The sequence below is a fragment of the Ceratotherium simum genome, chromosome 21, assembly GCF_057802395.1.
Source record: "Ceratotherium simum simum isolate JZ-2026a chromosome 21, ASM5780239v1, whole genome shotgun sequence".
In the NCBI taxonomy this organism is placed as follows: Eukaryota; Metazoa; Chordata; class Mammalia; order Perissodactyla; family Rhinocerotidae; genus Ceratotherium; species Ceratotherium simum.
In genome coordinates, this window is record NC_141920.1 from 12433830 (window position 1) to 12461216 (window position 27387).

A 27387-nucleotide genomic window follows, 5' to 3' on the forward strand; every position below is an offset into this window, starting at 1 on the left:
CTGCCCAACTTCCAACCTTCCCACTCCACCTTCTGATCCTCCTTTGGGAAGTCACCCTTCCCACCTTGCCTGACTGTCCATCAAGATCAGTGGGTGGGCACACGAACCAAACTCAGCCAATCAGATGAGGCAGGTCCTGACTGGTATGTAGCTTGCTGTCGAGGGGCGTCTCATCCAGGCTGGGCAACGGTTGCGGGAAGAGGAGCTGTGTCACTCTAATTTGGATCTGATTGCCCCTCCCAGAAAGCACTGGAGAAGGCTTACAAAGGTAGAATGCCACAGTAGGTTTAACCCATTTAGCATCAAATGTGGAACAGATATTTTCATATGCTATTTTTTTTAGTCCTCAGAATGGAGAACGTTTTCGATTGCAAGTGACAAAAACCCAACCCAAACTGGTTTAAGCAAAAAAGAGAATCTAATGGTTCATGTAGTCAGGAGCATCTAGCTTCAGGCATGGCTGGATCTAGGGGTTCAGATTATGCCTAAAGAGATCAGTTTTTCTCTGTCTCTTGGCTCTGCTTCCCGATGAGTTGGTTTCATTCTCAGACAGGCTCTCTCCAGGCAGAGGCAAAGGTGGCCCCAGTACCCTGCCAGCTCAGAAATCACAGGCAGGAGGTCCTTCTGATCACCAGAGAAGGATCACCTTCCTTCACCAAGGTGAGGGAAACAGTTACAGAATGCCCTCTATTCCTCTTCTGTGTGTTTGTTATCAGTGGAGGAAGGTTGGAAGGCTGTGATAAGAAAACTAACAGCCTACATTTATCCAATGCCTCTAATACTTTCAGATGTTAACTTCACCCTCACAACCACACTATGAGGTAGGTTCTATGATCACACCCATTTGACACATGGGAAAACTGAGCCACAGAGAGGTTAAGCAACTTGCCTGAGGCCACACAGCTTTTGAGTGGAGGTGCCAGACTTTGAGTCTGCACAGTCTGGCTCTGGAGCCCAAGATTCACACTACAGCACCTCTGTGGAAACGGGACATGTAGACATTTGGGCCACATGGTCGTCCGTGCATCAGAATTTGGCGCTGTGGACCCAAAGGCTTTCTAATTTCTGAAAAAAGAGTAGATTTTTTTTTTAGATGAGATCTTATGTGAATGTAGAACAGACCCAGGAGCTGACGCCCAGTGGAAGCGGGCTGGGTCTTCATTGCCGGGCCTGTTTGGCTGCCCCAACTCTCCCTCCCACCCCAGCACCTCCCCAAAGGTTCCGAAGCAGAATCCAGAGGCTCTGAGGGGCAGTTTGGAAACTGTAAGACCTCACAATTTCTAACAATTTTGTTATGGTTAGACATCTTCTCTGAATGTTCTGGAAAGAAAGTCAACCCTTGACAGACTCCTCTGTGTGTGTGTCCCCATCTCTGTTCCCAACCCATTTTAGAGCCCAAAGTTGAGAAACTGAGAAATAATTATAACACAAAAATTGAAAACTATACAGAAGTTTATAATAAAGTGTTAAAGTTAACTTTTTAAATTTTAAAACAATTTAAAAATCTTTATTATTTCTTTATTACCTTAATAATACTAGTTCATTGAAGAAAAAGTGAAAACTATAGAAAAACCAAACAACAATAATACTCATCCTTTCATCCAGAGATGGCCATTGGACACATATCTGGTCTTTTCTTCGAGACTTAGGTCTATGCAACAAGTCTGGAAGTGAGTATACGTAAGTATAGGGACATGGGTTAATCTATCTATTTTCTTTTGAGAAAATGGGTTCATATCATATCACAATACTGTTTGTAAACTCCTGCTTTCATTTCATGGTATACACCGTACCACGTTTAATTTCATTTCTATAACATCATTTGTAATGGACACCATGTGAAGAAAGAGACCATATGGAGGACACCCAGCCCTAGCAAACCAGTTGCCATATCACTGAAATTGCATGAGAGACCCCAAGCAAGACCGGCAGAGGAACCATCCATCTGAGCCCCAGCCAACCCACAGAATTGTGAGATATAATGATATGGTTGCTATTTAAAGCCACTAAACCTTCAGGTGGCTTGTCATTCAACAATATATAATCAAAAGAGTTAGTCTTTTTCTTATTGATTTCTAGGAGCTCTTTATATATTGCAGCATATTAATTTTTTTGTCTGTTGCAATTTTTTTCCCAGTTTGTTATTTGTTATGATAAATTTGGCCAGGCACAGGTTTTTTTTATTTTTGTGTGATCAAATTCATCAATATTTTATTTTATGGCTGGAAAGGCATTTCCCATTCCAAACAAGGAATTCTTTCTTGTTTTACCCTAGTATTTTAAAGATTTGGATCCAACTGTATTTTATTTTTTTAGTGTAAGTGTGAAGTATGCATCTTGGATTAATTTATGACAACTACTCAGTTGTCCCAATTTATAAACTAACTCCTTTTTTCACCCCTGATTTGGGATGCTAACTGTTCCAGTTATCTCTCACTGCATAAAAATTACCCCAAAAGTTAGTGGCTTAAAATAAAAACAATAATTTCATGAATGGGTCTTCAATGTCAGTAGGGGTCAGTCAAGAAGACTGTCTCTGCTATACTCAGCATCAGCTGGGCTGGGTCCACTGAAGGCTGGAGGATCCACTTTCAAGATAACTCACTAACATGGCTGGCAAGTTGGTACTGGCTGTGGGCTAAGAGCGCAGCTGGGGTTGAGATTTGGGGACCTTGATTCATCTCCAGACAGGCCTCCCCATGAGGCCTGGGCTTCCTGACAGCCTCGTGGCTGGGTTCTAAGGGTGAGAATCCCGATATGTAGCGAGAAAGCCAGGGGGAGGCTGCATGGCCTTTATGACCTAGCCCGGAAGTCAAACAGCATCGCTTCCGCTGTCCTTCGTTAACCGAGGCGGTCACAAAGGCCTGCCCAGGTCCAGGGAGCAGCAAGGCTCTGGAAGAGTGTGAGGGACCAGAAAGACCCTTGTGGCCACTTTTGGAAAATACAATCTGCCACATTTAGTATCATTTACTAAATTCTTGCATGGATTTGGATCTGTTTCTGGGCTTCAATTTTGTTCCCTTAATCTGTCTATTGATATATACCAGTATCACAATGTTTTAATTATTGAGATTTTATAATATGTTCCCCCTCTTTGTTCCTCTCTTCCAGAGATTTCTTGGATATTTTTCCTTGTTTAATTTATCATATTATTAATTTTAAAATTAGCTTATCTGGTTAAAAAACTCTTGGTACTTTTATTGCAATAACAATGAACTTATAAATCAACTAGGGATAACAGACATTGTTTTGTTTTGTTTTGGTGAGGAAGATTGGCCCTGAGGTAACATCCACGCCCATCTTCCTCTATTTTGTATGTGGGACGCCGCCACAGCATGGCTTGATGAGTGGAGCATTGGTCCGCCCCCAGGATTCGAACCTGTGAACCGTGGGCTGCCAAAGCAGAGCACCAGAACTTAACCACTATGCCAGGGCTGGCCCCGCAGACATTGTTTTAATAATGCAGCTTCCCAGCCAAAATCATGGTATACCTTTCCATTTGTTTGAGTATTCTTTGGTGTCCTTGAGTGGTGATTTCAAGTTTTCTTTGTGTAGATCTTACACATCTTTTGTTAAATTTATTCCTAGGTATTTGATCTTAATTTTGTTATTGTAAGTTGGAACTTTTCTTTCATTATATCTTCCAATTGATGATTGTTTGAATATAGCGAAGCTATTGATTTATGCATGCTAATTTTGTATCTTGACACTTTACTGAATTATGTTGGGTTTCCTACACACGGAATCATTTCATATGCATAAAACTGGCAATTTTACCGTCGCGTGTTCAATTTTTAAGCATCCCTTTCCCTTTTGCCATCCAACTGTACTGACTAGTACTTCTAGCACTATCTTAAATATCTGTCCTGTGTTAAATTATAGTGGTGATAATGCACATTTTTATCTTCATCCTCTTGTGGAAATGCCTCTAGGGTTTCTCTGATAAGTATAATGTACTCAGATATATTTTATCATGTTAAAGAGGTAAATATCTATTTCTATTTTACTGAGTATCTGTGTATTCTTATTTATGGAATGCATGTGTGTGTATGAGTTTTCATCAAGAATGGATGTTGAGGGGCCAGCCTGGTGGCGTAGTGGTTAAGTTTGCGTACTCTGCTTCAGTGGCCCAGGGTTCACAGGTTCAGATCCTGGGCAGGGACCTACGCACTGCTTATCAAGCCATGCTGTGGCGGCATCCCATATAAAGTAGAGGAAGATGGGCACGGATGTTAACCCAGGGCCAATCTTCTTCAGCAAAAAGAGGAGGATTGGCAACAGATGTTAGCTCAGGGCTAATCTTCCTCACCAAAAAAAAAAAAAAAAGAATGGATGTTGAATTTTCTCAGATGCCTTTTTAGCACCTAAAAAGAATCATGACTTTTCTACTCAGATCTATTAATATGATAAATTACATTAATAGATTTCCCAACATTGAACTATCTTGGCATTCCTGGAATAAAACCCACTTGGTCATAATGTATATTCTTTTATTGTGCGTCTGGTTCTGTATACAGTCATGTGCTTCATAACCATGTTTCGGTCAACAGTGGACCACATATACATTGATGGTCCCATAAGATGAGTACCATATGGCCTAGATGTGTAGTAGACTATACCATCTAGGTTTGTGTAAGTACACTCTATGATGCTCACACAATGACGAAATCGCCCAGTGAGGAATTTCTCGGAAGGTGTCCCCATTTTTAAATTATGCATGACCATACTAACATTTTATTTAGAATTTTGCATCAACAGTTACAAGTGAAATTTGTTACTTTCTTTGCGAAATCTTGGTTAGGCTTCAATATCAACATCATACTTGCTTCATAAAAATTATTTTAAAGTTTTCTTTCTTTGCCTATGCTCTGAAACAACTTAACTACCTTAGAATGATCTACTCTTTAAAAGTTTCATAGGATTTCCCTGTGAAACTACCTAAGTTAGGTTTTTTTTGGTGGGTATATCTTTGACAACCTTCTCTATTTCTTCTATGCCCTTCACACTCATCCAGAGACAGAAGCAGCAGCAGCATCTGGAAGCTTTATAGAATTCAGGGTCTTGGGCAAAATCCCAGAACGAGAATCTAAATTTTAACAAGATCTTCAGGTGGTTTGTACGGCCATTAAAGTTGAAGAAGGACTTCTATGGGAATTGGTCTGTTTTTCTCTGTTCTGAAGCCAAATATGTTAAATTATATTTTCCTGGAAAATTATTCTTTTTGTCTACATTTCCAATTTTAATTATATAGAGGTGAACAAAATAGACCCTTGTGATCCTTTTAATTTTCTGTTTTTCCTTGGCTAATTCTCCCCTTATCATTCCTTGTTATATATACTTATACTTCTCTAGTTTTTCTGGGTTGTGTTAGCTATTAGTTTATCTATTTTATCGTTGCCGCCCCACTCCTTGCCATGATCAAAAGAACCAGCTTTTTGGATTTATTTATTAGTCTATTTTTTTTTCTGTTTTACAACTCATGGATTTCTGCTTTATCCATATTAATTTCCTTTGCTTTTCTCCAGTTTATTTTCTTTTGTAATTCCTTTTATAAAACTTTCTGTATCAAATCCTTAATTCATTTTTTGTTTTCTTTTATTAGTGATATGTAATGCTGGTAAGGATATTTACGCCTGAACATCACTTTAGTTGAAGCCCCCAGGTTTTGACATGTAGAATTTCTATTATCATTGTGTTTTAAGAGTTCTTAAGTATCGGTTTATTTCCTCTTGAACTTAAGAGTTAAGAGAGAGTTTTAAAAAAAGTTTGTAGGTGAATGGGCCCTCTTATTGTATTATTTATTTCTAACTTTATTGCTCTGTGATCTGAGACTATTATTGGTACTATTCCACTTTTTAAAAAATTACTGAGGCTTTTTGTAGCCTAACATATGGCCAGGATTCGTGCATGTTCATTATGTTATTTGGGCCTTCTGTATCATTATTTTTTGTCTTCTTGCTCTTTCAAGGGCTGAGAGAAGTGACTTCAATTCCCCTCGTCCTATAACTATGTGTTGCCGGGTTGTTTGGTGCCCGGATGCTCACACCTTTCCATCTTCAATGACAGTTGCACCCTCGTGCTGTAAAGAGCTCTGCTTCATCTTGTTCCTTTCTGACTCTAACGTGGTCGTGTGGAGGACTGCAATCCCTCCTTTCACGTGTTTGGATTTGCCTGCTATGTTTTTGCCCCCCCCCCCTTTCATACTTAATCTTCCTCAGTCACTTTGTTTTAGGTGAGTTTCTTGGATACAACATAAAATCAGGTTCTGCTTTGTGATCCAATCAGAATAAATTTTCTTCCCGTTAACTAATTAAGCACATTGATATTTATTGCTCTGGTGCTACGGTTCGTCTTAATTCTGTCATTTTGGGGTGTTTTTGGGGGAGGATTAAAAGTCTTTCACTGTGAAGTCTACTTTTTAAATTTTTCTTTCTTCTTTGTAGGTAGTTCTTCCAATATTTAGAAAAGTGAAATTTTTTCCTAATGGTTACCTTTATGCACACAAATTGATATGCTATCCCTAGTCCTTTATTTCTTTAGACAGTGTCTATTAGTTCCCTTTTGTAAAATTACATTTTCTCTTTCTTCCCTCCCCTTCCCTCCTTTTTCTAATTTTAGTCAATAATTTTTACTGCTTACTTTTGTACCATTAAATATGCTCATAGTTCTGCCACGTCATGTTATCAGCTTTGAATTATACGCTCTAACTCCCAAGTATTGCAAATGAGACCATTAGTTTTCTGTCTGTTTGTCCGAAGGATTCTTTCTTTTTCTTTAATGTATAATAACTTTATTGGCATGTGGCTTAGTTGGCCACTCTGGATCATTTTCCCTGGCACATAGTATGACCTTCTGATGTATAGATTCAAGCCTTCTGTTATTTCAAGTTTTCTTGAATTATATCTTTAAGAATTTGTTCTCTTTAATTATTTTGCATTTCTTCTTTGAAGTCTCCAATTATGCATCCATTGGCTCTCCTTTGCCTGTCTCCAGTACCTGTTATTTTCTTTCTAGTCTTTTTACTGCTTTCTTTACGTCTATTTCACTTTTTTCTCTTTTCTCATTTCTGTTGTCTATGTTCCTCACCGTATTTTCTGCAAGGTCTGTTCTCCTTTATATTCTTCCCAAATTTGTCTTAATTTCTGTGTTTTTCTCCCTTCTATTATTTTCCTGAGCTCTGCCAGCTCATGCTTATGACATCCTTTGGCCTGCCACTTTCTTCAATTATTTCTGCTTTATTGTTTTCCTTCATAGAGGTAATTGCTCATCCAATTTTTTTATTCATGCCAAAATGATTTGGATACAATTTTCATCCCCTCTGTTGGTAGATTTTTATGCTCTTTTCTGCATCGTTTATTATTATATCTTTGTACCAAGGCTTTTACACTTATTTTTTTTTAACTTGTAATTGGAAGGGCTTGATTTTCCTGGCTCAACTATTTGTGATTGTTCCTGAGGGTGTAGGAAGAAGGAGGATATTTTCCTGGCTTCATTACTGAAAGATTCTCTCCTCTATGCCAAATAGACAGACTGCTTCCTGCCAATATGTCTGCTCTCTGTGATTCTTTGTTACCTCCTCTGTTCTCTGAACCTAAGCAGACCCAGAAGGGCTTCTGCTGCCAACACTATTCACCCCAGTTCCTGCACTCGTTCCTATAAATAAGGAACACAGCTCCTCATGTCAGGGCAAGCATCATCCCCCCAAGTGTATTTTTGCTGATGTTTTCTGGGATTTGCCACCACTGAGCCCTCACCACTTCCTGCCCTATTTTAAAGCTGCTTTCAGAAAATTTCACTCATACTCTGAAGCCTATGGATTATACCCTTCTCCCGGTTTTGCTAAAAACGGACTTTGTGGGGTTTTTTTTTTTCATTCTCCTTGATGCTTTGGTATAATTTCTAGAAGGACAAGGGGAAAATATTGCCTTATGCAGCCATTTTCCTGCCCGCATGATCTTACTGGGTCCTCTCAGCTACTCTGTGACATAAGCAGAGCAACTATGATTGTTGTCCCCATTTTCTACACAAGAAAACAGAGGTTCTGAGGCTCTCAGGGGGCTGCAGGGTGGCAGGAGGCCAGCACGGGGGCTGTCTGTGTATCGGAACAACGTGAGCCTGCTTCCTCCACGTCCCGGGTCGGGCTGACGCCAGGCAGGACAGCGGGGAGCTGAGGAGATGGAGGTCTGGCTGCATTGTGTTTTCCACTCCCGAGCGCCAGAGCAGCTGGTTGGGAGCCAGGGGGCCGCCTGCACCCCATCCTGGGGAGATCAAAGGAGAGGAGGTTTGCCACAGGCCCTCTCCTCCAGCACCCAGCCCCTCTGGCAGGTAGCCTGGACAGCAGGGGAAGACCACTCCCGAACATACTCTCCCAGCTGAGATGAGGCCCAGGTGGAATTGGCCTGGGAAAGCTGAACCACAAGCTGCCCCGCTCAGCCCTGCCTGCGTCCAGGCAGCTGCCCCTGCTTCTGGGCTCTTCGCCAACCAGCCACATTCCCTACATAATCCTGGCTCTCCTGGGAGGAGGGTGCTGGAGGGTGGCTTCACTGCAGCCAAAATCCTTGTTTGTTAGAGACCCTCAAATCTCCTAACCCACAGACATGCCGCCATTGTGTAGACAATCAGCAGCAGGGCCTGCGTGTCAGAAAAGAGGTCATTTCCTCCATCCCTCTGCCTCTGATCCAGATACACTTTTTCTACTCCTGTACAAGAATGACCAAATGGGGGAGGTTTGCCTTCTTTCCTTCTTCCTCTAAAATTCTCGATATTTACTAGCACAGTGCTGGTAAATAAATACTCAGCAAGTGTTTGCTGAAAGAATTATACGTCATCCCTTTTATTAAGTGCCTACTGCATTCACTAGACACATGATCTTTTTGAAGCCTTCCACCCACCATGGGAGGGAGGCCCTGTTGTTATCCCCTTGCACAGATCAGAAAACCAAGGCTCAAAGAATAAAAAATAGCCTATTGTGTATCTAATGATTCAAAGAACATCTAATCAAATTGACTCAAAAACGTTCAGAGATGAGGCAGACATTAGTCAGTTTTTGCTGTGTAACAAAACCCTCAAAATCTCCATGACTTATAATGGCAAATCTCCCTTTTTCTTACTCATAGGTTCAGGTCAGCTGGGAAGTCTCTGCTTCAGGCTGTGGGGTGAGTGCAGGTTTGCCCCGGGTGTCATGGCTAAGGGCAAAACCAGGAAGGTCACGTGGAAATTGATGATTCCTCCTGAAATCTCTACTCAGGGCTGGCACACCATCACTGCTTCTCCTTCCACCAGTCAGAGCAGGTCCCATGCCCAAGCCCACCATCACAGGGTCACAGAGACATCCTCTGCCCTTCGTGGGAGGCACTCCTGTCACACGGCAAAGGGTGTGCATGTCTGATTCCAATAAGAGGAGAGCGTTAGAACTGGAGCCTATGGTCTAATCTACCACGGGACAGTTCCAGGGCGGTTAATTGATTGTGTGACTTGGCAGTGACTCTCCTCAGGGTCCAAGATGGTGGCCACAGCTCTGAACCAACCTCTAGCCAGCTTCACCCACTCACACGCTGCAGATGCGTGATGATGTCACCAACCTTCCTGGCTGCCCAGGGAAACTGAGGGGTTTCTTGGGATGTGGGCCTTTCAGGACTAAAACCAGGAAATTCTGGGCAAGTCAGGATGAGTTGCTCACACTGTGGGTGTAGCAGGCTGTTCCTCAACATTTGGGGGTCACTGGGGGTGACGTGTGTGTGTGTGAACCTGTGTGTGAGGTGTCAATCCATAGCCGACACAGCAAACAACTCTATTTATTACACGGCTGCAATCATAATGGTCGTTTGCTCGCTCCTGATTCAAGGGGGAGTTTCATTTGGCTGATTTTCTACACGGGCCCCCACCCTGCCTCATGTCAGCCTGGCCTTCACCTCCTCTCTCAGGCTTCTCCCTAAAACTCTATTATCCTTCCTTAATTCGACAGAGCAATTTAGTTCAACATCCCAACTCCAGACTTCTTTTGCCCACCCCAAAATGGCTAAGCCACTGGGCTTTGGCACAACTAGATTCCAGGGCTGAAATCAGGTGGCAGAAGTGTGTTCTTGCCTTATACAGTGTTTAAAATAACGTGAGCCATTATTTCTGGCTTCTTTTGAATCAGAAGACCTGGCCACACTGTGTGTGTATTTCTACATGGCCATGGTCGGCTCGAGCTGAGTAGAGGCAGCTTCCTTTGGAATGGGGCAGCACTCTCCAGTTTTCCACTGTCCTCACTCCTCCCTATCGCCTCCCTGATATGATGGGCTCACTTCATTCACTTACCTGACTTGCTTGGAGACTAGAGTTTGCCACCCACTCTTGAGCAACACAAAAACAAGAGAAACTTGGCAGCTTTGGTCTCTCCTCCCCCTCCCCTGCTCAGCCTGGACCAGCTTCTCTAAGTGAAGAATTTAGTCTTGCGCTGATAAGATCCGTGCCTATAGAGGCACGTATAGTCAGCTTTTTTGGTTGTTGTTTTGGATAGCAGCTGTATTTCCTCACTTCAGCGGCTGTGCAAATGCACGTCTCAGGCCTCCTGTGTGGAGCCTGATTGACAGACAGACCATGGATTCATCCTCGCAGCTGAGGGGAGGCCACCCTTCCCAGGGCTGCTGCCAGTTCATCACGGAGGCAGCAGGGATCCTGAGGCAGGCCCATTCCCGGGAGACACAGGACTCCTCTGGAGGGTTAAGGACTTCCTGTCAGCCTTGCTGAACTTTCTTAGAACCACGCTGTAGTCTACAACCAATCAATCAATCAATCAATCCTTCCTTCCCTCCCTTTCTCCCAGCCTCTTCTGGCTCTCTCCTCACTTTCCTCCCTGGCATGCTCCCCAGTAAATCTCTTGTCCGTCTCATCCCTTCTTGGCTGTCTCAGAGGACCTGGACTAACACACCTTCCCATAACAGATTTGTATAAACCAAAAGGAAGAAAAAGAGGGGCCTTCCAGGCAGGTAAAGAGCATGAGAAAAGGTGTGGAGGTGGGAAAGCCCAGGGTGTGTTCACATCACAAGGGGAGAAACTAGCCTGTCCTAAGAAAGCCTCAGATTACCATGCTCCAACCTATCAAAGGAAGTGCTGTGTGACTTTGGGTATGTTACTCAGCCTCTCTGGGCCTTGGTTTCATCATCTGTAAATTAGTGATAATAATAGTACCCATTTTATAGGGTCCTATGGGGATTGTATGAATTAATATGAAAAAGTGTTTCAAATGGCATAATTACCAACTAAAGTTAGAGCTATAATAACAAAAATGTTTAAAACTGCCCCTCTCTGATGGGGCTGGTTTTCAGCTTTCAAGAAGAAAACACACATAATATTTTCCTTTCCTGACACAATTTGCTTGTGGCCAGTAGGATACAGTCATGAACCAGACCTGGTCCCTGGAAGAGAGAGGGGTGGGGGGTGGAAAGGGCTGCCCTTTCCCAGGCAGAGTCCCCCATTTTCTGCGGGAGCTGGGTCTTGACATCATCCTCATGACCCTACAGCAGCCAGATAAGAGAGCGGAGGTTGGGCGGGATTGGAGAGTTGCCCAGACGTCTTGTCTCTACCAGACAGTGGACATCTGGACACACCGAGACTCCTACAGGGGACTGTCGGGATGCTTGTCACTGGGTGGCAGCCCCTGGTAGAGCTGGGTGGAAGAAGGAATTTCCTGAGAGTCCACCTGACATGTGGGCCCCACTTCCCAGATGAAGGCTTAGAACCCTGCTGGCTGACTCTCTGCCGTCACCAATTCCAGCAACACACCCATTGCACAGATAAGGTAGTTGAGGCTCAAAGAGGTGAAGTAACGTGCCTAGGGTCCTGTGGCAATGCTGGGATTTGAATTTAGCTCTCAAGCCCTTGGATGTTCCAGCCCTTCACCAGGGGCTGGAAGGGTCACCCTTGGGGTCTCCTTCACTCATCTTCATTCTTGAGGCCACACCAGCCCTGCCCTCAGCAGGGCCCCGTCAGTGCTCATGGGTCAGGGGAGTTTGGAATCTCTGTTACTTTTCAGAGCCTCTCTGTGCCTGTGAGATGCTGTAGCCAGAGAGCTGGATGCCCTATTAGCCTGACAAGCGTTGAAAGCCTGAGCTGTAATAAAAGTAAAAATAGTAGGCTAAAGGGACATTTCTGGAAGCTCGCCACGGCCAGCGCTGGGAGAGGTGCTCCAGGTGCTCTGTCTCATAGTGTCCTCGCCACAGCCGTAACTGAAGGGTCCTCTTAGGAATGTTTTTGGCTGCAAGTAAGAGAAACTCTGACTCATGGTGTCTTCAGCAGCACAGATGTTTGATTATCTCATTAAACAAGAAGTCCAGAGGTAGGCGGTTCCAGGGCTGGTGATTCTGCAGCTCTGATCTGGGGCTCTGCGACTTTCCTGGCCTCCCCTCATAACGCCCCCACCACCCCGTCCTCACACAATGGCCCGCAAAGAAAAGGAGGGGAAGAGGGAGGACAAAGTTTCCCAGAAGCCCCCAGCAGACCTCCAGAAGGTCCATGGCCACCCCTGGACCAATCCCTAGCAAAGAGGGATTTCCCTGGCTGGCTCAGCCCAACAGTGGTTCATTCCCTGGAGAGAGGGCGGGGCCGTCTTCCTAAACACCTGCGTGATTCCTGAACAAAGTCAGGTTCTGTTAGCAAGGGAGAAGCCGGGGGCCGCACCACGTTCTTGTCTCTTTGGTGTGTGAGCAGCAGGTCTCCTTCCCAGGGGAGATTTTGCCCCTGGGTTGAGGAGGGAAGACAGACACGCTCTTTGGCATGGATTTGGACTGAGGTGACACTGGTCTGCACTCAAGCCAGGGGTGTGGGGTAGAAGAGCTGACATTTATTGAGCACCTACTGTGTGCCAGGCCCTGTGCTGGGTGATTTCATTCTCTCATCGTTTAATTTCATCCTCACAACAGTCCTGTGAGGAAGGAACTGTTCTTCCCATTTTTCAGATGAGAAAACTGAGACCAAGCCCAGATCACACACATGGTGAGAGGCTACATTGGAATAAGTGCTAACAGCAGTTAACTGTCACCAGTGCTCACTGCGTGTCGGCACCCGGCCCGGCGTGTCACCTGGATCAGGTCATTGACTCCTCGCCTCAGCCCCATTCCCCTGGGGAGGCACCGTGGTGGGGAGGTGGGGCAGACTGCCCAGGGGCATGGGCTGTCAACCCCACTGCCAGAAGGCTGCCCGTGGGGCTCCCCAAATTTGGAGAAAACCCTCCAGGCCTGTCCTGTGGCCTTTTTGGGACTGTTGGCTTTGCAGGCGGATAAGCTGGATAAATAAACAAGAGGTTCAGGAAACTCTTTGCCTCTTGATGTTCTGAATCTGCTGAAGCCACATGAGGTCATCCAGCTGCCTTGACAGCCAACATTAAACAGGCAAATAAATGAATCTCTAATATGATAGCAGGAAATGTTAAGTACTGTCAAAAAAACTCCACACTTGTTAAGGGAATAGAGAGTGAGGGTGTGACTGCTTTAGACCAGGTGGTCAGGGAGGGCTTCTCTGAGGAGATGACAGTTGAGCAGAGACAGAGGGATGAAGGATGTGACAAAAAGAGCCAGCTGTGCAAGTCTCCAAGAAAAGAGCATTCTAGGCAGAGGAAATAACAAGTGCAAAGGCCCTGAGGTGGGAGAGAAGTTGGCACGTTTGGGGAAGGATGGGAGATGAGTGTGGCTGGAGCAGAGTGGGTGAGGGAGAGTAGGGGATCATGAGGTCAGGGAGGTAAAGTAGGAGGGGGCAGATCATGCTGGTCCTTGCAGGGCCCTATAACGACTTGGGCTGTGCTCCGAGTGAGGGGGAGCCATGGAGGGTGCTGAGCAGGATGCAGTTACAGGATCTGACTTAGGTTCCAGCAGGATCCTACCGTGGGGAGAATGGGCTGACTGTAGAGGGATGAGGGTGGAACCAAGAGACCAGGGAGGAATAATTGCTCCTCCAGAGGGCTGTTGGGAAGACAAAATGAAACCTTCCTGAGCTCACCCAGCAGCAAGCCATAGACACAGGATTAGAACCAGAGCTGGGTCCAGCTCGGTGCTCGGCCTGCTGTCCTACAGAACTTACAGGTGCCAAGCACTCAGTCCTTTGCAACTCCGTTTGACAAGCTCTCAGTTCCTCACAACAACTCTGACCTGTCTGTTCCCAGATAAGGAACTGGCCGCAGAGAAGGTAAGTTACCTGCACCAGGTTTTCCAGGGTGTAAATGTGTGTGTGAGTGTGTGTAGCGAGTGTGGAGCGTGGGGCAAACCTGGAGGGAGGCCCAGGCCTTCCAGCTGGGAGCCCAGGTTCTCTCCAGCACCCAGGGGTGCTCTCTTGCAGAGCCACCAGCACAGGAGGCCCGCACCCTAAGCACCAGGTGATGTTGACAATGGCCACGGTAACCTGAGCCCTGCTATGCTCCAGGTGCGGGTCCGGGGGCTCTACACTCACCGGTCTGTCCCTTACAGCAGCTGAGGACATGGGGACTCCGGGCCAAATCCCCAGTGGCTCTAAGACGCCTTCACTACAGTTATTGAAGGCGACACACGGTGCGGCATCCCCCAGCGCACCCCCCAGCCCCGCCGAACAGAACGGAAATCTCAAGGTCTCTATCGCGTCCGGGTGGGGATGGGACGAGGCGGTGGAGACTGCTTGGGTGGAATGTGGTGGAAAGGCCCCTCCCGCCCGCCCACCACAGTCCCTCTTCTCCCACCGTCATCCTCATACTCCCGTCATCCCCATCACCCCTCCTGCCCCCAAATTCCCTCCCCTTCCCTTCCCCACACCCCCTTCTCCTCCCCCCAAACCCTGCCTCCCTGCACATCCCCTCCCTTTCCCCTACCTCTCCCCTCCCGCCCCGCCACACCCCCTCCTTCCCCTCCAGCCCACATTTTCCACCCCCTTTCCCGGCCCAGCGGCGGGGAGGGGTCTCCGGACGCGGGGGGCTCGCGGCGCCCGGAGGAGGAGGGAGGAGGAGGAGGGAGGAGGGAGGAGGGAGGAGGGAGAAGGAGGGAGGAGGAGGGAGGAGGAGGGAGCAGGAGGGAGGGCGCCCGCAGCAGCCCGGCCGCAGCCGTCGCCGGCCCTGCCATGTCCTGGGCTCCGCTCCTCGGCCTCCTGGCCGCGCTGCTGCTGCTGCTGCTGCTGACCCGCCGGCGCTCGCGGTGAGTGTCCCCGCCGGACCCGGGGGCGTCCCGCTGCGGTGCGCGCCCGGAGCCCCCGGCTGCAGTCCCCGGACGGCAGGGTCACCTTCCCGCCGTCCCGACGGCCCCGGGCGAGCCCCAGGGCGGCGGGGGTGCAGGCTGATGCCCCCCCCCGGGGAGGGGCCGGGCCGAGTCCCCCCGCAAAGGGGGCTCAAAGGGGGAGGCGGCGCGGGGACCCCGATTGGCCCCGGGGCTCTGATCACCCAGCGCACGCTCGCTGGGCCCAGAGCGCGAGGGCCGGACGTGTGGCGGCTTCCAGGTGACGCCCGAGGGCCCGCGGGTGGGGAGCGGGTGCGGGTGCGGGTGCGGGCTCGGCGTGACCCCGGGGAGGGCGCCTCTGCCTGGATCCAGCGCCTACTCCGTGTCCCGCCCCTGCCTGGCTCTCAGCAGCCCCCGGGGAAGCCTTGCTCCTCACGCCCATTACACAGATGCGAGAGCTGAGGCCGGGGAAGGCAGAGGCCCTGAGGGATGCCGTCTTACCAGCCCTGGAACCACCTTCCACCGGATCCCCCGACCTGGAGGAGGGGGCTGGGGAGGCTCGGTGTTTTCCTCTGCCGGTGGAGAAACTCGGGCCGGAAAAGGGTCTCCACTCCCTGAGGTCCCGCAGCTTGGGCGGGGTCCACCCAGACATCTCAGCCTCCTAGTCCCAAAGGTTTTCCTGCTCCATTGAGAATCTGATTTAAGAGAAAAAGTAAAACTCATACACCTCAAATCAGGGAGATAGCAGTACGTCTTTTTCAGTTTATAAAATATATTTTAAATTAATTTGAATGGTACAAGGAGTAGCTGAATACATTTGCCTTAAAACAAATATTTGTCCTGTTATAGATAAGACTGATGCCCTTTTAACCACCCTTCGGACAATTCTGGACCTCTCCTGTTGATAAGTTTGGGAGGAACCTTCCAGATTTTTGTAAAAGTACACTTTTTATTTTAGACTGGTTTTATATTTACAGAAAAATTTGCAAAGTTGCAAAATTTACAAAGAGTTCCCAAATACTCCTCACCCAGTTTTCACTATTGTTAACATTTTACATTATCATGGGCCATTTGTCAAAACTGAAAAAAACCAACACTGGTCTGTTACCATTAACTAAACTCTAGACTTTATGTGAATTTCATCAGTTTTTCCGTTAACATCCTCTTCCCGTGCCAGGATCCAGTCCAGGGTACCACACTGTCTTTAGTTGTCGTGTCTCCTCAGTCTCTCCAGCTGTTTTCAAAATTAGTTACACACATAGATAATACAGTGTGTGTGTGTGTGTGTGTGTGTGTGTGTGTGTGTGTATGTTTAAAGCAGAGTGTCTGAAAATTCCATAAATTTACTTTCTGGAAACTTTTTATTTTTAAACAACATCTTAGTTAAATTTCCAAACAGTAAGCTCACGGTATTTTTCTTCAACCACTAGACACCTTCTCAGGTGAAATTTAAAACCGTGTATTCCATCATTTGCCAGGAAAAAATGAAAAAGAAAATGAGAAAGGCAGCAAATAACTTTCCCTATAAAGAAATGAGTTATTTTTCCTGTGTTGTCGGGCTTTTTGGAAACTCGCTGCAGAGATGTTTTCAGACTGCGCATTTGCTTTTTTCACTCCAGATTTTGGTTTTGATATCCATCCATGTTGCTCCGCGGAGATCTAATTCATTCTTTTCATCTTCTGTGTAGTATTCCATAGTATGAATAAATGGCAGGTTTCTTTTTTCCCTTTTATTCCTGTCCCTACGGATGGTTGTTTTAGGTTGTTTCCAGTGTTTTTACTTTTTCAGACAATGCGCCGTGGTCTTTCTGGGGGGCCTCCTGGTCTGTGCTTTTCTCTGGGTAGATGAGGGCAGCCATAAAATACATGGATTTTGGGTTACAGGGTACCCGGGTGCTCAGCATGGAAATTTCCAGCCTCCAGGAATAAGAACAAGTTGAGTAACTGCTCTCTGCCTCAGTTTCCCAATCTTTAAAATGGGGATGATGATGACAATAGTAGGTGAGGGTGGAATTGCTGGGTTAGAAGGAATGCCAATTAAACATTATTTTAGCTAATTTTTGCTGTCAGTCCCGAGAGCTAATTTATCTTTGAGGGTGAGTCATTGATTTTTATACCTGTGGGTGGCTTAGGAGGGTCAACAGTGGGTATTGGGGAGAAGTGTGGGTAGGGAGGTCACTGCAGCTCGGGGGCAGTTGTGTGGGTCCTGGGGAGACCCCATGGGGACCCCCAATCTCATCTTCTCCTCCTATCTCAGCGAGGGGGCACTCTTGTTACCCTCATTGTACAGAGGAGGAAAACAGACTCAGAGAGGCCAAGCAACTTGCCCAGGGTCTGCCTGGATTAAAAACCAGGGCTGCAAGAATTTTTAATTCCCCAGAAAAATGAATTTTCACTCTTCCCATACATTATATTTGTGATCTGAATGCTCAAAAGTCTTAGAACCACATGACGTTAGGAGAGTAAGGGATGCGGCTACAAGCGGAAGATTCTTAAGGAATAGCAAATAATTGAGTGTTAGAAAAAGAGGTGATGATGTTGACACTGTGTAGACGGTGATTCAAAGTGTGGGTCAAAACGAGCAAGGCCCGGCGCCTCTTGGGCTCGTGCGGTTCTCCTGAGCGGCCCTCGAGGTGCATTCATCACCCGGTCTTACAGCCGAGGCTTAGAAAGGCTGCGTGACCTGCTTAAAGCCACACAGAAATTATATTCCTCGTCTAGCCGGTTCCAAAATCCATGCTTTTCCCAGTAAAAAAAAAAAAAAGCACTACTTCAGTCAGTCAGCAGCTCTGTCTTTACCTCTGGCTTGTTTTTCGTTTCTTTTAATTAAAAATTTTTTAATTATGAAAAATTTCAACTATATAGAAAAATAAAAAGAATAGTATAAGAACCCCCAGTTACCCATCATCTTGATTTGACAGTTGTTAACATTTTTTAAAAAATTATAGGTATAGTATCTCACCACTAAATATTTCAGCACGCATGTCAAAAAACCATCACAATTGCAATTCTATTATCCTGCTTGAGAATATGAAAAATTATTCTTAATATCATCTAGTTCCCAGTCCAAATTCAAATTTCTATAATTATGGCAAAAATTTTTAAGCCCAGCTTGATAACTGTGATTGTTTTCTCCTGGGAGAGGTGCGAGCTGGGAGTTGGGAGGCCTGGGGCTGGAATTAGGGGTCTGACTTCTGTGCCCATTGAGGCTGATGATCTGCCATGTGGCTATTAGAAACCTTCTTGCTTTGCCAGCCTCAGTTTCTCCATCTGTACTCTGAGATGGTTCATGCGGCTGGTCTCTCATGCCCCAGCCGCTTCACCAGGCTGAGTGCATCTCTCTTCCTCTCTGGGCTTGTGTGGCTGCTGCTGGGAGCATTGGGAGAGGTTTTCTGGGCAGGAAGCCCCTTTTCTGGGGGACCAGAGATCACAGTGGCATCAGGTAAGGGTTCCTGGTGGCTCAAGGGCTGATCTGGTCCCTTGCAGGGTACGAAATTTCTAGGCACAAATAAATCTGTCTCATTGCAACATGCACTAACCAGAGGTCACCAAATGATGGTCCATGGCTGGATTTAGCCCCAGATGGATCTGGTGTGTACCACACAGTACAAGGGGAGAAAATTGGGGGATTCCACACACAAAACTCCAGATTTCCAGCTTCTCATGAAAAATTGGAAGATCTAGCAACACTTGCCTGGGACTCAGCAGTAAAGCCCTCTCTAAACCTTGCCACAGTCCTCACCACTCCCTGTTGCCTCTCCGCCATACAGCTATTCTATTTATTGCTATACTTGCTCTACTGTTTTTTCTTATGTTGAGAAACAATTCTCTGAATCTGTGTCTGTTACAAAAACAGGAAAACAAGACTAGAGCAAGGTGGCCACCTGCTTTTTCTACACAGTGGGAGGCAAAGGCGAGGAGTGGAAGAGGGTCAGGGAGACCCGTGGTTGATGGCACACAGCCTGTGGGTGAGCCCTGGGGAGAGAATGGGTTGAGCATTAAACCCATTAAATCCTCCCAGAGCCCGAGGCCCTGAATTGAGTTGAAACTACTGGACAGAGAGGTCAGGCAGTCCACCAACACTGAACAGCTAAATGATGCAGCCTCTGCTCTGGGCACCCAGGACGTGGACGGTGCGTCAGGCTCTTAATCTGTGTTAGCTGCCTTAACCCTCTTAGCAGCTCTGGGAGGCAGGTGCTGCTCATTGAGCACCAACTGTGTACGTGATTCATTTATCTGACAGGTATTTATGAAGCACCTACCATGTGCCAGGCCCTGTTCTAAGTGCTGGGGTCAAGAAGAAGTGCCCGCCCTTGTGGCACTGCCGTCCAGTGAAGGCGTGATATTTCAAGGGCCACAAAGGTGCAGGATATCCACCCTCGACTCTCCCCTGATTTGCAGAGCGTCGAGTGGGAGACAGAGACAGGACAGGTGGCGGGCTTGGCGGTGTCTGTGAGCGAGGAACGGGCAGCTTTTGGAGGAACCCACAGGATGGGAATCAAAGCTCCAGGGGAGAATCAGAGAAGGTGCCTTGATATCTGAACCAGGAAGGGCAGGCGACAGTCAGCTGTGTGGGCAGATGAGAGCGTCAAGCCCTCCACCCCTGCCCCCCAGGGCCTGGCAGTGCCTCAAACCAGTGAGAGTGCAGTGGGAGGGGCCGGAGACCGCAGACCCCAAAATAGAGCTCCCTTTGCCCCCGCCGCCGCAGCTGAGTCACCCTGGAATGTGAGCCAGGCCCGCGTTGGATTCAGGGCCCGGGGCTGGAGGAGCCTCGGGTCAGAGGCCTGGGCTCCCAGCTTCCTGCCTTTGTCTGCGCCTCCTTGGGGACTTCTCTGGGGAAAGATAAAGGCTGCCAGAAATAACACCTGCTCACTGGGGGGCTCCGGCAGCAGCAGGGACAAAGGGCAGCGAAAGGAAGCCCCGGCCCCACCCACACCCTCAAAGACGTCTTAGGGGAAAATCTCAGGCCCCGCATCTGTGCAGTCACTGCAGCCTCTCTGTGTCTCAGTTTCCTCATCTGCAAAGTGGGGATGCAGATGTCCACCTGGGGTGACTTGGGGCCAGGGGAGCATCAAGAGCGTGGGCTCTGTGGTCAGACCTGCCTGGGTCAGAAACCCACCTCCTCCACGGTGGGCCCTTGGGCAAGTGATTCGGCCCCTCTGGGACGCAGTTTCGTCTGCTGTAAAATGGGCTTGATAGTAACTGTTCCTGCCTCATGGGGTTACGCAGTCAGGGCTCGCTAAGTATTAGCATTATGGCCAAGCAAGGAAGCATTTGGAAAATGCACAGTGCCAGACGTAGGTTGTTGCTCAGTAAATGGCACCCGGGAGTCTTACTGGTCCTGCTTCTCAGACCCACCCCACCTACTAGGTGCCAGGCACTGGCCAGACCTCCGTTCATCTTCATCAGCCTGATGGGATCAGTAGTGTTGTCACTCCCCTTTTACAGATGAGGAAACTGAGGCACGGAGAAGCAGCGTCACCCAGCCAGCAAGAAGCATGGCTGGGATCTGAAGCCGGGAAGCGTGCTGATGTGGGCTCGCCACCACCTCGCCCTCCTGCCTCTTGCGCAGAAGCCCCTGCTCCTGTGTCCCCGCTCTCTGGGCTCCGACCTGGGCTGGGAGAGGGCTGGGCGAGGGCTAGGCGCACCGGGCCAACAGTTTCCTCCACCCCGTGCTCTGCCAGGGTGACACGTTCCCTTTATTTTTCTATTGAAGTAACGTTGCTTTATAACAGTATACAAATTTCAGGTGTACATCATTATATTTTGATTTCTGTTCACCACATATTCACCACCCAAAGACTAATTACCATCCATCACCACACACATGTGCCTCATCACCCCTTTCGCCCTCCTCTCTCCCCCATTCCCCTCTGGTAACCACCAATCCAATCTCTGTCTCTAGACACATTTCCTGTAAATGGAGCCTGCAGGAGAAGCTGCCCTGACCCAGTGGCTCACAAAGAGCGGGGGAAAGGAAGGGCCTTGGCCCCTCCCTGGCACCCCCTTAGAACCCCAGAGCTGCAACTTTGCAAGTCTGCTCAAGGATGGGCTCAGACGTGGGGTGGGGGGCGGGGAGCAGGGTTGGTTGGGGAGGCACTTCCTGATGCCCTCAGACCTCATCCCTGGTTCTGCTCCCATCTTTCCCAAACTCCAGCCCTCAAATCTGGCCAATCTTCTGTCCACCACGTGGAGGTGGAGGCGTTGCATGCTGGGCCCGGCCCACTGGGGACCGTGGCCTCGGCGTCCACCATTATTGCTCTCCTGGAAGGTAATGGAAGTCTCCTGACATGTCTCCCTCCTGCCTGTCTCTGTTGCAACCTTTTACAAGCATAATCACATCACTTCCCGACTCCGGCTTCTCACCCTGCAGGGGATCCTCATGGGACCGGGTGTAACAGCCAGACTCTCCTTGGCCCTCAGGCCCTCATGGTCCACAGGTCATCTGCACGTCATCTCCTACCCCTCACCCCCACATTCTCCACTCTGGCCACACCGGCTCCTGCTGTCTTGAAAACCTCATCAAATGCACTCCCACCCCGGGGCCTTTGCACTTGCTGTTCCCTCTGTCTGTAACACTCTTCCACTGTACTCCCTGCTTATCCTTTGGTCTTTGCTCACATGGCACCTCTGGGGGGGGGTCCTCCCCAAGCACCTTCTCTAAACCAGCCCCCTCACTATCTCATATCACCCTTCTTTCTTTTTTCTGTACTGAAATATAATTCACATGCTAGAAAATTCACCCTTTTAGACTATACAATTCAGTGGTTTTTAGTATAGTCACAGGGTTGTGCAACCATCACCACTATATTCAGAATATATCAGCAGAATATTTTCATCGCCCCCAAAAGAAACCCCGTACCCATTAGCAGTCACTCTCCATCCCTCCTCCCCCCAGCCCCTGGCAACCACCAATCTACTGTCTGTCTCTGTGGACTTGTCTTTTCTGGACATTCCACAGAAATACAATCATACAATGTGTGGTTTTTGTCTCTGGCTTCTTGCGCTTAGCATCACGGTTCTGAGGTTCTTCCACACTGTGGCATGAATCAGTACTGCATTCCTTTTTATGGCTGAATAATGTTCCCTGGCGTGGATATACCACATTTGTCTCTCCATTCATCAGTCAGCGCACACTTGGGTTGGTTCCACTGTTTGTCTATTATGGATAATGCGACTATAAACAATAGTGTACAAGTTGATGCGTGAACATATGTTTTAGTTCTTTGGGAGTATATTGCTGGGTCGTATAGTAACTCTGTTTAACCTTTCAAGGACCTGCCAGACTAGTTTACAAAGCAGCCGCACCGTTTTACATTCTTGCCAGAAGTACACGAGGATTCCAATTTCCCCGCGTCCCTGCCAGCGTTTACTTTCCCTTTCTTAACTGTGGCCATCTTCGTAGGTGTGAAGCGGTACCGCACTGAGGTTTTGATTTGCATTTTCCCAGTGGCTAACGATGTTGAGCATCTTTTCATGTTCCTCCTGCCACTTGTCTTTCTTCTTTGGAGAACTGTCCTTTCAAATCCTTCGTGCATGTTTAAATTGGGTTACTTGTCTTTTCGTTGTCGAGTTGTGTCTCCTTTATTTTCTTCCTCACACTTCTCACTCTCTGAAGTGATTCTGCTTTTTTTCTTTTTTGTCTTTCTCCCCTTATTAGTATGTAAGCCCCACAAAGTCAGGCACCTCGTCTGTCCTGTTCACTGCTGTATCTCCAGCACCAGAGCGGTGCCTGGTCCCTAGTTAATACTTGGTGAATGAGTGAATGAATCCACAGTGAGAAGAAGAGAGGGGGTGATTCACTCACTCACTCACTCATTCAGCAGACAGGGAGCCTCCTGCATCCCTGTGGTTCTGATAATTCTAAGACTCAAACAGTGGTCCTCGCCTGGGTTTAGGGACCTCCAAGGGGTCCACTGTGAGCACCAGCTCTTTGATGTTGTGAGGCCCGTTTTGTGATCATGGTGTAGCTCTCCTCAGCTGACAGTCCCTCCCTCAGAGGGTGGTGAGGGAGGATGTGATGAGACATTCATATCTTAAGTGCTTGGCCAAGGGCAGGGCCCAGGGTAAGTGTGATGTAAGTCTGAGTGTGTTCGTTATCTCTCGCGTAACAAATTCCCACACACTCAGCAACAGCCGTTTATTAGCCCACAGTCTGGTAGGTTAGGAGTCCAGCACAGTGGGGCTGGGTTCTCTGTTCGGAGTCTTACAAGGCTGAAATCAAGGTATCAACCAGACTGCCTTCCTGTTGGGAGCCTCTGGGGAAGAATCTGGCTGAACACAGCTCCTTGCAGCTGTAGGACTGAGGTCCCTGTCTCCTTGCTTGCTGTCAGCCAGGGTCCACTCGTACCTCCTGGAGGCCGCCTGCCTTCCTTGCTACATGGCCCCTTCCATCTTCAAAGTCAGCAACAGAGGACCTCCCTTATGTCAGATCTCTCTCATGCTTTGAGTCTCTTTTGCCGGGAAGAGCCCTGTCCCCACCTGATTAGGTCAGGCCCACTAAGGAAAATCATTTTTTCTTAAAGTGACTGTACCATCTCTCCCCCACTCGGGGGGAGGGGATTATAGAAGGATGTGGGTCCTTGTGGGTCATCTTACAATTACGTCTACCACCGTGAGCTATAAACAGTTACTATATCCTCGGAGGAGTCCCTCTGCTCTCACAGACGATTCTGACCTTGAATATCACACACGACCATCACGCCCCCTGGTGAACTAGCATGTACCCCTGGGCATCCCCACAGGCCATGGCCCTGGCCTCTGGCCCCCTGAAGCACCTCAGATTCTGAGCTGGCCAGGGGCAGGCAGGGGGCAGCAGTGAGGCCAGTCCGTCTACTTCCTTCTGCCAGTCAACCGCGCTCTCCAGTCTCATCCCTTCTCTGTGGGCACGACAGGGCGTGTGACATGCCCAAAACCCTGGTCCAGGTCGGCTCAGACAGAGAGCTCTATCTTATACTGCTGGATTCCGGAAGGCTCCCTTACCCACAGAGAGATGACCACCTCGATTAGACCCTGTGATATGTACCAACATCGACTGGTCCCCCAACTTCTGCTCTCAGCCCCCTACCGTCCACTCTCTACTCAGCAGCCAAAAGGATCCTGTAAACACCTAAGCCAAATCACGTCCCTACTCTGCTCCAAACTCTCCCATGGCTCCCAGCTCACTCAGAGAAAAGGCTCACGTCCTCACAGCTGCCCACAAGGCCCTCCCTGGTCTGGGCCCCATTACTGCTCTGGTCTCAACTTCCACTGCTTCTTGCTCCCCCAGTCCAGCCACACTGGGCTCCCTACAGTTCTTTGAACACACCAGGCATGTTCCAACCTCAGGGCCTTTGCACTTGTGTTCCCTCTGCCCAGAAACCTCTTCTTCCAGATTTCCATGTGGCTCCCTCCCTCACTACCTTCAGGTCTTTGCTCAAATGTCTCCTCAGGGAAGCCAGCCCTGCCCTCTCCATTTAAAATCACACCCTGTGCCCTACACTCTTTATCCTCTTCCCTGCTTCATCAAGTGTGATAAGTGCTGTGGCTTCTGCAGGCGACCTGGCGAGCCTCCCCTGGACCTGGGCTGTATCCCCTGGTTGGGCTATGCCTTGGAGTTTGGAAAAGATGCTGCCAGCTTCCTCACTAGGATGAAGGAGAAGCATGGTGATATCTTTACTGTAAGTGCCTCTTGGGAGGGAAGGGGATGAGCAGCTGGGCCTGTGATACCTGCTGTTTACTGATCCTTCTACATTCTTCTATACACTAACCTACCCATCCAGCATCCAGTGGTCCAGCCAACTTTCTATCCATATGTCTATCCAACTGTACATCCAACACTTATCTAACATCCATCCCTTCATTATCCCTCTAGCATCTTCCCAACAGTGAACTATGCAGTCATTCAATATCTATCCAATATTTGTAATCCATCCAGCTGAGCTCTATCCATTCACTCAACTTCCAACTATCCAACATCCATCCATCAACATCTCTCCTTCTGCCTATCTACCCCATATCTAAGCAGCATCCTTCCATCCTAATACCCACCCAATATTCATTCATGTATTCCAGTCCACCAAACTTCCATCTATCCACTCATTCATCCATCTTCCCACATACCTATCCAACATCCGTCTATCCACCCATTTATCCAGCATCTCTCTCTCTGTCTACCCAGATTTATCCAGCATTCTTCCACGCATGTGCCTAACATCCATCCAACCTTCATCCACATGTTCCATTTGCACCAACTTCTGTTCTGCCGTTTATCTGCTTGTCTTCCCATCCATCTGCCACTATCCACCCAGCATTCAGTTATCTGTCCATTCAGTACCCAGGGTCTGTCCACTTGATATGCATCTATTTATATCTCCAGTCGCCTGTCCTTTCAGCATCCGTTCAAACAGCCACCACCCATCCATCCATCTTCCGTGTATCCTTCCAACTTCCCTCCACCCAGCATTCATCCTTCAATCTGCTTACCCAAAATCCACTCAGCACCCTGCCATCCCTGTACCCAACATTCATCCATACATTTAGTCTCCAGCCAATCTCTAGCCGCCCATCCATCCATCTTTCCATCTAACATACCTTCACTAATCTGTCCTTCTATTTATCCACCCACCTAACAATCCATCCAATAGCATTTTTTCCTTGAATATTGGCCTGTATTTTATAAGGAGTTTGATTTATGTGACTCACAGACCACAGTTTGAAAATGAGGCCAAGGCAGTGGGTAGAATTATGTGGCCCCCTCCACAGACGTTGAGGGCAAACACCCTTACCCTTGTGAACTGCAGGATTACAGCTCTCCAGTGCTGCTTCTTTCCCTTCTTGGGAGCATGTTACATACAGAGCTCAGCCTCCCAAAGAAGTGGGCATTGCTTGCACGTCTACTAACATTTACCCAACAGCACCCATCATTTATCTGTCCATCCATCCATCCATCTGTCCATCCATCCATCCATCCATCAGTCCATCCATCCATCCATCCATCCACTCACCCATCTACAATCTATCCACTAGCATTTATCCACCAATATCCTTCTATCTATCCTTCTATCCATCCATCTGTCCATCCATCCGTCCATCCATCCATCCATCAGTCCATCCATCCATCAGTCCATCCATCCATCCATCCATCCATCCATCCATCCGTCCGTCCATCCATCCGTCCGTCCATCCATCAGTCCATCCATCCATCCATCCATCCATCCATCCATCCATCCATCAGTCCATCCATCCATCCATCCTTCCTTCCTTCCATTCATTTATCCATCCATCCACCCACCCATCTACAATCTATCCCCTAGAATTTATCCACAAACATACTTCTATCTATCCTTCTATCCATCCATCCATCCAATCCATCCACCTATGATGCACACAACATCCTTCTGCTGCCTTCGTGGGCAGACTCTCCCCTGGCTGCTGAAGCTATGACAGTAGCCAAGATAACCAGGGCAGGTGCTTAAGAGTGACATGGTTAAGAGCATGGCCTTTGGTTCAAAAAAGCGCTGAATTCCAGGCCCAGCTCTGCCACTTCTCAGCTGTGTGATCTCGGGCACATATGTGCCTTCTCCAAGCCTCACTTTTCAGCTGTAAACGGGTGGATGATGGTCCCTACCTCACAGGGTGGTCGTGAGGGGCAGAGAGAACATTGTCCGTGAAGTACTGAGGGACCGGTGCCAGGCACAGGGTGGGCCCCTGAGCACCGAGAGCTGCCATTGTTCCCGGTTGTGCTCCTTGCTCCGCAGGTGCTGGTGGGGGGCAGGTACGTCACCGTCCTCCTGGACCCGCACTCCTACGAAACGGTGGTCTGGGAGCCTCGCACCAGGCTGGACTTCCACGCCTACGCTGTCTTCCTCATGGAGAGGATTTTTGATGTGCAGCTTCCGCAGTACAGCCCCAGTGACGAAAAGGCCAGGATGAAACTGTGAGTGCTGGAGACGGCGCCTGTGGGGGCCGGGGGGCTGCTGCTACCTGCCCAGCCCACGTCCTGTGTGGGTCGGGCCTCTCTCCACACCAGGGCTCCAGGAAAGACGTCTGTTTTGAATAAACAAACAAAAACAAAACAAAAAAACCCAAAATAATTGGGCTGAAGAACTCTTTACTTCTTAGGAGGCAGCTCTGATTTTAGTGGATAGAGACCAGGTTTGGGTCAGCCTGATCTAGATTCAAGTCCCAGCTCCACCAGCTCCTGGCTTGGTGACTTTGCACCGGTCAGTCCCCCTCCTGAGGCTCTGTTTCTGCA

The 27387-nt window shown here is 48.2% G+C and overlaps 1 protein-coding gene across 1 annotated transcript in view; it reads left to right on the forward strand.

Moving 5' to 3' along the window:
* The first annotated feature begins 15056 nt into the window (after positions 1-15056).
* The window catches only part of PTGIS (prostaglandin I2 synthase), a 44965-nt gene continuing 32634 nt past the window's right edge, over positions 15057-27387 (forward strand). The window contains exons 1-3 of the mRNA XM_004430287.3: positions 15057-15134; positions 24688-24811; positions 26891-27069. Of these exons, the coding sequence (XP_004430344.1) occupies positions 15061-15134; positions 24688-24811; positions 26891-27069 (377 nt within the window). The 5' untranslated portion in view covers positions 15057-15060. The remainder of the gene's footprint in view (positions 15135-24687; positions 24812-26890; positions 27070-27387) is intronic.